The 13,718-nt window shown below is 52.9% G+C and overlaps 6 protein-coding genes across 6 annotated transcripts; 4 read left to right on the forward strand and 2 right to left on the reverse strand.

The window, feature by feature from the left end:
* The first annotated feature begins 428 nt into the window (after window positions 1-428).
* BDV14DRAFT_166408 (origin recognition complex subunit 1) lies at window positions 429-3,178 on the forward strand. Its single transcript, XM_073767483.1, has 3 exons — window positions 429-1,277; window positions 1,325-1,446; window positions 1,497-3,178. Exons 1-3 carry the CDS (start codon window positions 489-491, stop codon window positions 3,028-3,030), a joined length of 2,445 nt encoding a protein of 814 aa, XP_073632109.1. The 5' UTR covers window positions 429-488; the 3' UTR covers window positions 3,031-3,178.
* Window positions 3,161-4,964, reverse strand: BDV14DRAFT_166409 (WD40 repeat domain-containing protein). Its single transcript, XM_073767484.1, has one exon. The coding sequence runs from the start codon at window positions 4,746-4,748 to the stop codon at window positions 3,375-3,377; it is 1,374 nt and encodes a 457-aa protein (XP_073632110.1). The 5' UTR covers window positions 4,749-4,964; the 3' UTR covers window positions 3,161-3,374.
* Window positions 4,965-5,085: 121 nt separating this feature from the next.
* Window positions 5,086-6,221, forward strand: BDV14DRAFT_118613 (ankyrin repeat domain-containing protein). The gene is made up of 4 exons (XM_073765834.1): window positions 5,086-5,197; window positions 5,251-5,276; window positions 5,352-5,480; window positions 6,077-6,221. Exons 1-4 carry the CDS (start codon window positions 5,143-5,145, stop codon window positions 6,125-6,127), a joined length of 261 nt encoding a protein of 86 aa, XP_073632111.1. The 5' UTR covers window positions 5,086-5,142; the 3' UTR covers window positions 6,128-6,221.
* On the reverse strand, window positions 6,181-9,055 carry BDV14DRAFT_118635 (M protein repeat protein). The gene is made up of 3 exons (XM_073765836.1): window positions 8,749-9,055; window positions 7,293-8,698; window positions 6,181-7,242 (listed from the first exon to the last, which is right to left on the reverse strand). The coding sequence occupies exons 1-3, from the start codon at window positions 8,903-8,905 to the stop codon at window positions 6,316-6,318; spliced, it is 2,490 nt and encodes an 829-aa protein (XP_073632112.1). The 5' UTR covers window positions 8,906-9,055; the 3' UTR covers window positions 6,181-6,315.
* Window positions 9,056-9,289: 234 nt separating this feature from the next.
* Window positions 9,290-11,150, forward strand: BDV14DRAFT_118625 (H(+)-transporting V1 sector ATPase subunit H). The gene is made up of 3 exons (XM_073765835.1): window positions 9,290-9,736; window positions 9,800-10,325; window positions 10,374-11,150. The coding sequence occupies exons 1-3, from the start codon at window positions 9,433-9,435 to the stop codon at window positions 10,984-10,986; spliced, it is 1,443 nt and encodes a 480-aa protein (XP_073632113.1). The 5' UTR covers window positions 9,290-9,432; the 3' UTR covers window positions 10,987-11,150.
* A 1-nt stretch (window position 11,151) lies between these two features.
* Window positions 11,152-13,274, forward strand: BDV14DRAFT_118641 (Zn(II)2Cys6 transcription factor). The gene has a single exon (XM_073765837.1). It carries the CDS (start codon window positions 11,677-11,679, stop codon window positions 13,228-13,230), a length of 1,554 nt encoding a protein of 517 aa, XP_073632114.1. The 5' UTR covers window positions 11,152-11,676; the 3' UTR covers window positions 13,231-13,274.
* Window positions 13,275-13,718: the final 444 nt, after the last annotated feature.

Consider the following 13,718-nt stretch of genomic DNA (forward strand, 5'->3'; position numbering starts at 1 on the left):
ACTCGACTGGCTACATATTAGCAAATACCAAATAATTTGCTGTTCTTGTCCATTAGTATCCAGAAAATTCACCTAGCCTTCATCATTGGTAGAAATAGCATGGTGTCTCGGAAGCTTGCAGTTACCCTGTTTGTTACGCCAGGACCCTGGTCCAAATTGACACTTGAAATTTTTACACGCCACCTGTCCATTTAAGAGGCCTTGTACTGTTTTGGTATTGGGGTTTTTCAAACAGCCTCTCGATTCAAGTCTTCTAAGTCGTGAACAAAGCAGGAGTTCTCTGTATACTTCGGATATAGTCCGGAATGGCGCTAAGCCCAGAACAGAAGATGTGATCAGATGACATCTGCGCTAAACCCAAACAGGATCAAAGTGGACAGACGCGGTGCTCGCGTTCTTCCGCTCAGTTGTCCGAGTTACGTCGACTCCGACTGGCCATTGCTTCTTGGGGTCTGCCGATATCGATTTCAAACCCTTCCACCAGACAAATGGCGATCGAAATCGCAGGCGAGAATGCCAAATCGCAATCCCGCAAGCGCGATGCTCTGAAGCGCGCCGAACAGTGGATGACCAAGGGAGGGATTATTCGCGACGACTCCGACGACGAACTCGGCTATGACGACCTCCCTTGGGAGTGGATATATGATAGCGAAGCGGGCGACTCGGGCGAACCCGAGAATACTGCGGAAAATGGAAGGAAGACACCCAGGTCGGCCCGGCGACGCTCGCGTCAACCACAGCGAAACATACTTGGGGCTCGGATGGGCGACTTTGAGTGCAAGGTGGGCGAGATTATCCTGCTGAAATCTCCCGAACCTGGGAAAAACTGGATCGGGATTATCACGGAGTTTGTCGAGGAGGATGATGACGAAGGTAACGAACCGATTAAGTCTGCGAATATCATGTGGTTTGCTTCCCCGGACGAATTCATATCGACGAGGAACAAGCGGAGAGCCGATGCTTTGCCAAATGAACAATACTTGACAACAGACTTTAATGTCAACCCTCTGACCTCTATCAATGGGAAAGCTCAGGTGATGTCCAAGGATGCTTTCTTTGCGCGGTATCCGGACGGTGCTCGGCCAAAGGCGAAGGATGATTTGGCCGAGTACAACAAGTGCATTGTTTGCCGCAGAGGTGTCAGCCAGCTTCAGGGCCGATATACCGAGGAGTTTGTATGGGAAGATGTCTACAAGCAAGACCAAATTCATGAGCTCGTGGATATGATCAAGGACGGTTTGAAGGCGGCGAAGAAGCGGAAGCAAGTTGATACCGAAGTGAGTCTGAAAACCCTCGTGATGTATGACAATCTAACAGGATCAAGTACGTCGAGACGAATGACACCGTCGACGAAGCACCAACTACTCCTAGAAAGAGGCAAAAGATAGCAAACGCCACACCCCAATCGAAACGCCAAAAAGCGATGACCACCCCATCAAATAAAAGGTGATTCAAAACGTCTTAGCGCTAGATATGGCGACTGACCACATTGCCAGAATCATCGTCAAGAAGCCTCTTGAATTTACACCTCTCGGTACCCGCGTACTCTCTCCTGCTCATTTTGCATCACCCTATCGCCAGGCACGAAATCTTCTCCATGTTTCAACTGTGCCAGACTCGCTTCCATGCCGAAAGAACGAATTTGATACGGTGTATAGCCATTTGAGTGCCGCCATCATGGAAGGCACCGGTACCTGTATCTATATTTCTGGAACCCCGGGAACCGGAAAGACAGCCACAGTCCGCGAGGTTGTCGCACAGTTGAACTCCGCCGTCCTCGCCGAGGAGATGGACGATTTCATCTTCGTGGAGATTAACGGCATGAAAGTTACTGACCCTCATCAATCATACTCTTTGCTCTGGGAAGCCTTGAAGGGCGATCGAGTATCACCATCTCACGCCCTCGACCTTCTAGATCGAGAATTCTCCAACCCATCACCGCGAAGAGTATCTTGCGTCGTTCTCATGGACGAACTAGATCAACTGGTCACAAAGAACCAATCAGTCATGTACAACTTCTTCAACTGGCCAGCTCTCCGCCACTCTCGCCTCATCGTCCTAGCAGTCGCAAACACCATGGACCTCCCCGAGCGAACACTCAGCAACAAAATCTCCAGCCGTCTTGGCCTAACCCGCATTACATTCCCAGGCTACACCCACACCAACCTCATGGAGATCATCACCACACGACTAGCAAGCGTCCCCGGTAACATCGTCGACTCCGACGCCATCCAGTTCGCGTCCCGCAAAGTCGCCGCCGTCAGCGGTGACGCCCGACGAGCCCTAGACATCTGCCGCCGAGCCGTCGAAATCGCAGAGCAAAGCAGTTTCGCTGCTGAAGCTGCAGACCCCGACGCAGAAGGCGAAGCAGACGACATCGATTCCATGCCGCCCACGCCCTCCAAAACACCCGCCCGGAGAGAAAAGGCCGCTGCGGCCTCCGCAGCAGTAGCAGCAAGACAAGCTTCTCTTCTCCGCAGCCCTCAGAAACCCTCGGCCCTAGGCACGCCGCGCAAAGGAGGCCAACCGGGCCGCGTCACAATCGCAACAATCAAACAGGCCATCAATGAAGCAACGTCTACCCCACTCCAACAGTCTCTCCGCTGCCTACCTCTCTCCGCAAAGCTTTTCCTTGCCGCGCTACTTGCTCGTGTACGCAGAACAGGTATAACCGAGTCAACATTCGGCGACGTCATTGACGAAGCGAAGCGTATCGCCGATGCAGCCGTCGCCGTCGCTGGCGCGGCAGGCGCAGGGATAAAAGACTTCCTTCTCCCCGGCGGTTTTGGGTCCGTCGATGGTGCAGGAACCCGTGTTCAAGCGCTCGGTTTTGCAGCTATGGAACTCATGAACTCTGGCGTTTTGGCGCTTGAGACGAGTTCTGGACGTGGTGGGTTAGGTGGTGCAGCTGTTCCGTCTAGGGGTGATAGGAGCGGGAAGGTTAGACTCAGGGTTGCGGCTGAGGATGTGCGCGCTGCGTTCCGGGATGATGTTGAGGCTAAGGGGTTGGGACTTGGGATTGAGGCTTGATTGAGGCTTGAGGCTTGAGGCTTAACTTGACTATTGGTTGTCTTTGAAGGGAGCATTGCGTTGGCGTTTAGCATTATACTATGAGAGGATACTGTATACTGTATATTGTATACTAGATAGATACTAATTTATGGCATGGAATGATACCCTTGTTGGAATAAGTGAAGTTTAACTGGTCATATAATACATCCATTCGGAAACCTAATCTACCAGTTCAAATACTTCCCACTATGAACAAACACAACCATAACGCTGAACTCCAAGTGCATGAATAAAAAACCATCACACAGGTCCTCAAGGCCGACGATGGCAGGGTATTCTTTTTATTAAAAAAACCAAGTAATCTAATATCTCTGCCTCCCCAGCGTCGGCGCCCAAGTAACAGGGTGCGTCTCCGGCGTAGCCTCATCATCCTGCTTCCAAATCTTAATCGTCTTATCCGCCTCACCCGTAATAAGACGGAGTCCCGTGCGATCAAACGTCGACGCCATAATGCCCGCCTCGGCCTCCAGCGAACCCGGCTGAGCAGTCGTATCAATATGCTGGAACCTATATCCCGTCTTCCAATCCCAGAAGGACATGGAGCCGTTGTCGCCTCCCGAAAAGAGGACATTGTCTTCGTTCACGGAGAGCGTGTTGATGACGGAATTGTGGCCCTCGAAATTCTGCATGAATTCGCCGCCAGGGCATTTCCATTGCTTGATGCTGCCTGTGCTTGCTGTTGCGAAGGTGAATTCGCGCGGGTGCGTCGCGAGGCCGCGGACGCCCTTTTTGTGATGTGTTAGCACGCCCATTGTTTTGCCTGCTGCCAGGTCCCAGAGGCGGACTGTTGAGTCGAGAGAGCCGGTTATGACTTGTGGGTCTGCTTCTTGGCAGGTTAGGTCTGCGACTGTGCCGGTGTGGCCGGAGAGGACGTGGACGTTGCTTCGGGTTCGCATGTCCCAGACGCGGGCGACACCGTCCCGACCACCTGTTACGAGGAGGTCGAGGCGTGGGTGGAGGGCTAGTGTGTAGACACCGCTGAGGTGGCCGTGGTAGTGGCGGATGACCTTGTTTGTTTCCAAATCCCAGCACTTGACCATCTTGTCCTCACCGCAAGAGAAGAGGTACGGGTGGCGCGGGGAAACAGCCAGCCCGCGAACCGTCGAGATGTGACCCGTAAGTGTAAGTCGGAGCGCACCAGTCGCCAAATTCCAGATCTTGATTGTTCGGTCTCCAGCACCACTAGCAAACCATTCGTTGTTCGGTTCAACGGCCAAACTCCGCACCCACCCCAGGTGGCCCGAGATGACTCTCATCAACTTCCAAGGCGCATGCCATTCTGGCGGCGCTTGTCGCGTAGCAGATGGTCTCTGTATCAAGCTCGTTGGTTTCTCGCCTTCGCCAGCAGCACCTCCCGCACCTGGTGCACGGCCTCCGCGCCTTACAAGGGCCGTCGACGCGCCGCTTCCATCTCCGGCACCTTGTCCTCCTTGAGGTTTTGCGCTGATCTTAGGTCGCTTTGAGCGCGCGGCGACGGCTTGCGCTTGCTTTTCGGCGAGGGCTGGAGGGAGTTCCTTTACGTGTTCGTATTCTGTCTTTCGGCGGTAGGAGACGCCAATCGATCCGTTCGCGACGGAGGGTGTGACCATGAGGTATTCGGGGCCGAAGAGCTCTGCAGTCCTCTTCGCGGACTTGCGCACGGCCTCATCGGGGGTCGTCGAGGGAATCACATCCATTGTGTTGGTGAGGAGTCAGTCAAGGGCCTCGTAGGCCGCGGAGCTTGGGATGAGCTTAAGCTCGGTGAAATGTTTGAAGGTGTCGGATTGTATTCGTTCTCGTGATTCTGTGGAGGTCTTTGACAGTGGCGGCACCAAGTCCGCGGAATGAGGTCAGATAGGACGTGTTCGGGCGCGATAGATAGAGAATAGGTGAGGGGTGGTAATTGCTGGTTGCAATGTCGAGATCAAGAACGTCGGAAGTTTCTTAGCTTCGGACGTTGGTGCCTGGGGCCTCAAGGCATCAATCAGGAATCATATGCCGCAGCACTCTACCACTTTCCATACTCCTCGTCATCATCATCATACAACACACCATCATCTCTGATTCCTAATTTACACGTTCACTGTAAATATGGCTTCTTCCGATGCGAAGTTTCCTCTCCACGAGGCTGCCCGAGAGGGAAAACGTTTGTTACCCCCACTATGACCGCGCTCTATATATCCGCTAACAAGCGCACAGTTACTGTAGCTGAGTCTCTATTGAATGTATGCCCACCTACATACACATACTACTGATAGACTCAGTGTCATCTAACGCAAACACTACTTGGTAATGAAAAGGCAAACCCAAAACTAGCAACAACAAAAGACGACGATGACCGTCTCCCCATCCACTGGGCAGTGGCATACAACCGCCTCGAGATCGTCGAGCTCCTCATAGCAACCAAAAACTTTGATCCAGATGTCGAGGTACGTCTCTCAGCCCAGATATGGTCTTTACCCTTAAGTCTTGGGAAACACCTCAATCTAACATCACCAGGACGGCTCAAACTGGACTCCCCTAATGATAGCATCAAGCCTCAAAAACGCCGAAGGAGACCCCATAATCGACCTGCTTCTCAGAAAAGGCGCGGATGTGAATACTAAGAGCGTGACAGGCCAAAACGCCCTGCACTTTGCAACATCCAAGGGCAATATATCCACGGTCCGCACATTACTAGCAAACGGCTGCACCGCGCGCGTGAAGGACAAGCGCGGCCAACTGCCGCTCCACCGCGCAGCAGCTATTGGGTCTACGCCAATCATTCAGATCCTGCTTAAGGAAGGGCGCAGCCCTGTTAATGCTACGGATGGTGATGGGCTTACGGCGCTACATCATGCTGTTTCGGAGGGCCATGGCGATGCGGCTCTTGCGCTGTTGAAGGTGGGGGCTGAGGCGGATAAGGAGGATGGGGGTGGGAGGTTGGCGATTGATTTGGCGCCTGATTCGAAGGTATGTACACGCATATTAGGGTTTGTTGGTTGGTGGAGGTAGTCTTGTGGTCGCGGCTAACTGGGTAATTTAGGTGCGGAGTTATATTTTGCAGGCTGCAGAGAGGGAGGGCATTGACATGTAAATCTAAGTTGGAAATGAATTGGACGTGCAGTTGTCAGAATGCAATATGGCAGGTGACGAACACTTGAGATACCCACTCCATATTGACTAGGAAGAATGAACCATGGAGGGATTGAGACTTCTATAAATGCTGTCTATCTATATACATGGCTATGCGACATACATATACTAAGATGAAGCTCGGCTAGCTCACTTCATCGTACTATCCACCAACTCGCGGTAGATCTTCTTGAGATCCGCAATGTCGGCCTGTAGCTCCTCGACCTGCTCGCTCTTCTCGCCAAGCATCTCAAGCGTCGTCTCATACCGCCTGTCCAGCTCATCCAGCTTCTCCTGTAGCTCCTGCACCTGTGTATCAGATGCTCGCTTCTCTTCAACTTCACGCATCAGGTCGACGACTTGTTGCCTTGCCTCGTCACGTTGGGCAGTAATGCGCGCCAGTTCATCGTTGGTCGCGGCTCGTTCGCTTTCCAATCGACGGACAGCAGCGCTCATTCGCTCGACAAGCTGGACCGAAGGACCGGCGCCAACAGTAGATTCAGAGATGATGTCGTTGATACCACGCGAGTGAGTTGCGGCGCCGCCAAAGGCAGACGGTGTCCCTGAGCCGGTGAAGAACTCATCGGGTTCCAGCAGATTGGGTGTTTCTGGGACTGGTGGTATTGATCCAGTACCTGAAAGTATAGGTGACAGTACCGACTGAGAGGCTGAGGCAGGAAAGGAGTTTTGGCGTGGGGGAGTGCCTATGTCAGGAGATGCTCCCGGTATAGCGGATGAGCGACGGCTTGTCGGCCGGTAGTCAGAGAGCGCCTCCAAGTTGCTAGGTCGATGAAAGGAGACTGGTGACTCGTTGCGTCGGAGGGGGTTCATAGGGCGCATAGCTTGCTCGCGCCACTTGGCTCGCTCGTCCTCGAGTTTTTGTGTCCAGGTTGCCTCAAGTATGGCCCTTTGGTCGGCAGCTTCATGTTGTGCCGTGGTGAGTTCGTCCACGGCCTTTTTGAGCCTCTGCTCTGCCTTTTGCAGCTCTTCCGAACGTGCCTCTACCTTGTTAGAGAGGTCACGCTGCTCTTCCTGGGCGTTCTCAAGCTCCTCCTCGATGCGCTTCACCTTGAGATTCTGTACCCTGTTAGTACTTTGAAGAGAAAATTCTGAAACAGTATACTTACCACCTCGCGAATCTTCCGCCGCGCCTCTCCCTCTCGCCGCGCGACTTCATCCCGTTCCTTTTCGACATTTGCAAGTCGCGAAAGCAAAGAGCCTTCGAGCGCCTGCCAGTTTTCGCTAGCAGCGGCGTATTGAGTCTGTAGAGTCTCGATCTGTCGTAGGAGCTTGGCCTGTATATCCCCGCCAGCACCAGACGACGCTTCCTCTGCCCTTGATCGCAAAGCTTCCATCTTGCCTTCCAAGATAGATTGCTCCCGCTTCAATTCAGCCTCTAAGGTCCTGGCTTTTTCTTTCTCCTGCTCAATGTTCTGCTTGAGATCCGTTATCTCCCTTCTCAATTTCTCCTCGCTAATCTCACGCTCAATCTTGGCGCTCGAGAGTTCCTCCTCCAGCTGGTTAGCACGCTGCTTCTCCCGCTCCAAGGCCTCTGAGTTGGCCTTTCCTTCCGCCGCATCAGCCCGCGAGTTGGCTCGTGATAGCTGGCCCTTCATCTCTTGTACTGTTTGACTCAAAGCATCCCGCTCGGCTGTTACTGTTTCTAGATCTCGAGCCGTCTTCGTTTGAGCGGAAAGTGATCCAGCTGTTCTCTTCTCAGCTGCCTCTGCTCGTTTCGCCCTGGCCTCAGCGTTGGCCAAATCCTTCTCTAATCGTTCATTTTTCTTCTTCGACTCGGCCTGCTGTTTTGAGTTTTCCGCTAGTTGCTGCCGGAGTTTTTTGATGACTAGCCTATGGTCCATTTCAGTCTTGGAGAGTTTCTGACCTTCTTCAAGTAGAAGCGCAATCCGCTCATCTTTTTCTCGGAGCTGTTTATCGGTACTCCCAGGCTCAGCTGAGACAGCTGCCTTTCGTGCAGACTCTGCAGCTTCCTGAGCTAGGTACTTCAATTTCGACTGCAGAGCGTCAATGCGCTCGATGTAGCCATGTATCTCCTCTTGTAATTCAGAGTCAGGACCGGCTTTCTCAGCTCGCGGAAGCCCTTCGGAGGTATCGGCATCATTCGAAGGAGTGTTATCATTCTCCGTGAGAGACTCGGCGGTGTTCGGTGCCGCATCGGTCTCCGAAGCGGCAGGCTCAGAAATCGGGGCAGAGGCCGATGTATCTTTTTCGCTAGTACCCAGCGCCGCCACATCAGTTGAAACGCGCGGCGAGGCCGAGGAGTCAAGGCTCGTTCTCGAAAGCGCTACCGCTGGTGTGCCTGATCTACTATCCGGAGGCGAGGTTATATCTTTGGGAGGAGAGCCGAGGCTGGACTCAATGTCCATACTTGAGCGCGCGCCGTTGCTCGGGACGGGGCTGGTAATTGGAGAGGAGTCGGTGTTGCTCTGTGCGCTTTGCTTGACCATGGCCCGAGCGAGGCGCTCTTGGAGTCGGTCATTTTTGCGAGCATTGGACGAACTGCGCGAAATGTCTAGAGAATGTAAGCAATTGAGATAAGACTTGGAGTACCGACCAACATACTACCTGACTGATCGCCGGATGTTGGCCTCAAACTGGTCTGCTTCGTCTGTTGTCTCTTTTGATCTTCCTCTTCGGTGAGCATAGAATCCAATCGCGACTCGACACCCGCGAGGGCCTGCTGCATGAAAGAGCCGACTTTCCACTTGTTTTGCGACATCGCGTCCGTGTCCCAGACAAATGCGAACGAGGGAAGGTATGGTTTATCGGAAGGCCAACTGGCCCAAATCGGCTTGCGTGGACGCTCGTACGGTGGTAGTCAACAAAGTCGATATGAGGCTGCCTGCGTTACTATGAGTTCGGGAGGCGGCCGTGTCCCGGACTGGTTGCGTCAATCGCAGACAGAAGCACGATGGAACGAGGGACTGGTTCAGAAGAAAAATCCATGAAAAGAAGCAAAGCGTGAAGAGTGAGGAGAAGTGAATACAGCAGGTAATAATCCCAGGTTGACAGGTGGTTTATGAAGTCGGGGCCTGATTGCGTGGACTGGACGAGCGCGGGAGTTACTAGAACGGGGCTTGGCGGCGGTCTTCCCCAATTCGGTCTGCTGGACGTCAACCTGGAACCTGTCCGCTGCAGTGCATACATACACAGCTCTCCCCCGCGACTACTTCTGCCAACCCCGCCTCTCCCGAGCTTCTACTTTTGCGATAAACCTCCTGGCAGGTTCATCAACTCGCCGAAATCATGTCGGCCGCTTCACTGGAGCCTCCCACCTACCTCAGCTCTCTCCAAAACAACATCCGAGCTCGTCCCATACCGTGGGAGGGAGCTGTCCGAGCTGGCAACATCACAGATGACCACTTGAAAAAGATCAAAGCCGTGGACAAAGTTCGCAAGGAACAGCGACGTCAGACGATCGATGGGGATGTTCCAGGATATGTGAACCTGCTGGCAGGAGGCTCGGGCGGGAAGAGTGTCCTTGAGTCGGCGGCGAGACGAAGCGATATTGTCCAGTATATTCTGGTGCTGGCAGCAGACCTCATCAACGGTAAGTACTCTTTATTTTAAGCTCGAATGACAGAACAAACCACTAACAAGCTTCTTTTGTTAGACGCTCCCTCTCTGTCGTCCGCCTTGATCACCCACCCTCAACCATACAAGCCATTCCTTCCTCTGCTCCGCCATTCCACGAATGCCGAAGACCCGATTCCGCTACTCACTTCTACCTTCTTGACCAACCTAGTCTCGACGAGCCTTACATCTACTTCGAAGTCGACACCGCAAGATGAGGAAGCACTTCCGCAGCTCTACAGCTACCTGTCTAGTCTGACGCAGAACCAAGATAGCGGACTCCAGGACATTGGAGTCCAGGGTCTGTCGACATTACTCCGTACATCCAGAGCACGTCAGATCTTCTGGGCGCAACGCAAGGAAACGGTGGATCCTTTGATAGAGATCCTGCGCGCCGCTGCGGGGGCTAAAGATGGCAGTACCTCTAGCACTCTGGCCGGCAGCTCCAGAGGCGCCGACGCAGGAACGATTGCGGGAGGAGTCGGTCTACAGCTCTTATACCGAGTTCTTTTAGTCCTCTGGCAACTCAGCTTTGAGGGCAGCCTCATCGGTGATGACTTGCAAGCGTGAGTATCCCTACATGACATCATGTTCGCATTACTGATCCGTACTAGGGACCATGAAATTCTTCAGCTTTACTCCCATCTCCTTCGGTTGTCTCCCAAAGAAAAGACCACACGTCTGCTCCTTGCGACTCTTAAGAACCTCCTCTCCACAAACCGTACTAGCCTGCTGCCGGCTGCGGTGTTTGTCCGCCTTCCTGCTCTCCTTTCAAACCTCTCCGGTCGGCACCTGACAGACCCCGATCTCCTTGAAGATCTGGCCTACTTGTCGGAGACCCTCGACGAATACACCAAGACCCAAACAACATTCGACCAGTACGCCGCAGAGCTGCAGTCTGGCCATCTACGGTGGTCACCACCTCACCGGAATCCTACGTTCTGGAAAGAGAATGCTCGTCGCATTCTCGACGAGTCCAACGGCGCTCTTCCCAAGAAGCTTGCCGAGATTATCTCTAAAAGCTGGGAGACGGACAAGCAAGTGCTTGCCATTGCCTGTAATGACGTCGGGCACCTGGTCAAGGAACTACCGGAGCGACGTGGACAGTTGGAGAAGCTAGGATTGAAGACGAGGGTGATGGAGCTGATGGCCGACAAGGATGAGTCGGTACGATGGGAGAGTCTGCGTGCGGTAGGAGAGTGGCTCCGCTATACCTTTGATGATTGATCGCCTGTACATTCTCTTCCTCTGTCGGATAAGGATTGGGTATACCATCGTTCGTGCTAGTTATTGTAACCATCTCGCAGCGTGTTTTTCTACATTGTCAATATCAACCATCTCAGCATCTTGAACTTACCACAGAGTATGCAGTCTAAATACTATAGTAGACGTCGGATCTGAGGTGAAACGCCAAGCGACACGACGTGAGGTATTAAAAAGACCGGGGCGGTGATCTGTCCCTCACACCAAGCAATCAAACAATCAAGTTTCGACACCAGGCACTAATGCACAGAAAACGAATTAGCCGCCAAAAAATTGGCCCTGCAATTGGCAATGGCAAGACGCGGGAATAGCGGTGGATCGGTGATCGCCGCTATACAGATCGCCCATGGTTCAGCAGCTTATCGCGGATGATTGCCACTCAACGCCGCCACGAGCCCACGAATCCACGACGCAAAGACCATTCCCCCGCCCTCCTTTCGTCTTCCCCAATATATCACCAATCTATTCCCTTCTTGTCGTCTGTCGGTAACGATCCTGAAATTCGAATCACTGTCTTTCTGTCCTAGCCTGTGAAGGGGGAGACCGCCGCGGCACCCCAGAAGCGGGGAGAAAAAAATCACGCACGCCCAGACCCTCGCCAGACCCTCGAGAGACCTCTCCTGGTAACGCAGAATCCGACTCAAGTCCATCCTAATGTCACGATCATTTGGCGGCTGCAAGCGGTGCAAGTCACGACGACAAAAATGTGATGAAGAGCGTCCTACTTGTGGCCGGTGCCAATCGGCGGGCACGCAGTGCCGCTATGCGATGCAGCTGCAGTGGGGTGGTCGAGCTTTCTCGAGATCTCGATTTGGATCGTGCATGCAGAAGTTAGGTGAGATTTATCACGAGATTGTACAAGTTAGATACATTCTAATAATGGATTTCCTTGCAGAATACTCTCCCGGAGAGTTCATCTATACAACCGCCGGTTCATCATCGCCTACCGAGCCGACTCCCTCCCCCACGAAAACAACGACAACAATCACACTCCCTAAATCCGTCGACCCGTTCTCCTCCCTCACCTCGAATCAAAAGTCCCTCCTTCACCACTTCCTCAGCGATGCTTCTCAGATCACAGCCTGTCACTCGGGCATGCAGCAGGAGATCTGCCGCATGCTTGTGCCCATGGCTCTACAGACGCCATCGTTACTATATGCAACGATGGCACTATCAGCAATTCACATTCAAGCGCTGCACAATCAATCAGAGAACGTCAAGTCGGCACCGGACATCGCGCGGTTCATGGTGATGAGTCTCGAACACTTCCAGAAGGAGCTCCAAAGTCCAGGGACGAAGGGGTCAGATGCGCTGCTTGCAACAGCTCGTACACTTTGTCTTGCAGAGATCCACTCCGGCGCGATCCAGCCGAATTCATGGCGGGCTCATATCGAGGGTGCACATGCGCTGATGATTGCTTCAAGGGAGAAAGAAGGAGTGTCTGCAGATTCAAAGGAAGGGTTCCGGAGGTACGCAGATCGGTGGTATCGGTCGATTGTATCCCTGACAGCGTTGACGGGGAACGGCCCACCCATTGGCGGGATCAACTGCCAGACCATAGCAAAGGCTCTTCCTCAGAATCCGGATACACCAGATTACCTTGATGACTACTGGGGCTTCACGGTGAGCCTGTCCACTGTATTCCGCGGCATCGGGGCTGCATCCTGGCAGACACCTCCAGATCAACCAGCCGATGACGCGGAGGTTACGACGTTGGAGTCGTCACTTCACGAACTCATCGACGAGGGAGCGCGATCACCACCTGTGTTCTACCCGGGGGTCGTGGAGGGCCTATCAAATGACCACATAGTGCGATTTACCCTCTGCAATGAGGCCTTCCAGCACAGCGCACTGATCCAGATCGAGCGCCGGCTGCGACGGACGCCTGCCACATCACCAGCGGTGCAGCGGTCCGTCAAGAAGATCATCGAATGCTCAGAAAAAATCGGGCCGTCTCCGGGTCTCAGTCCATGGACTATGCTCACGACGCCGTTATTCATCGCGGGCTGCGAAGCACAAGGCGAGGACCGGGCTCGCGTGCGGGAACTCCTCTCGAAACTGCACGATACAATCCGGGTGCCGAACGTACTGCAGTCCTTGAGGTTCCTCGAGCAATACTGGGCTCACCAATTAGACGACGAGAGCTGGAATCGGTTCTTAGGTATGTTCCATTCTTCTTTTCTATATCGTGAAATGAGCATAAGCTAACAGTATTAGATCGAATGCGGTTTGACTTTATTCCCTACTAAGGGACTAATTGATGTATATGGTTTATGTTCATGGTCATGGTTATGTTTAATGTGGTGTTGATATGGTATGGTATAGCTTGGAGCCATGGTTGTCGGGTATATAGAGTTCGATTGAACTCTGGCGTATGATAAGAGATTCGATTAGATAGCGTGGTCTAGCGATAGTTATGATTGATGATTTCTCCTTTTCCTTCAAAGTTCAACTTCAAACCAACCAAGAATATTCTGTAGCCGGCTAGATCTGAAGAATGCAAGGATCAGAATGTTAAATGCTAATAACATAAGCAGGACGAACATCAGTTCATGAAGAATGAGCAATACGAGAAGGATCAAGAATGTGAGCAACTCTATTTGCACCTTACAGTCTTACTCCAACTGAAGTTCATGCGCAACCGGTGCTGCTTATTTCCCCGTAATTGATATATCAACTGCAGTTAGTTGTCAGTT

This window comes from Aspergillus stella-maris, assembly GCF_047715825.1.
Source record: "Aspergillus stella-maris strain CBS 113639 unplaced genomic scaffold BDV14scaffold_6, whole genome shotgun sequence".
NCBI lineage: Eukaryota > Fungi > Ascomycota > Eurotiomycetes > Eurotiales > Aspergillaceae > Aspergillus > Aspergillus stella-maris.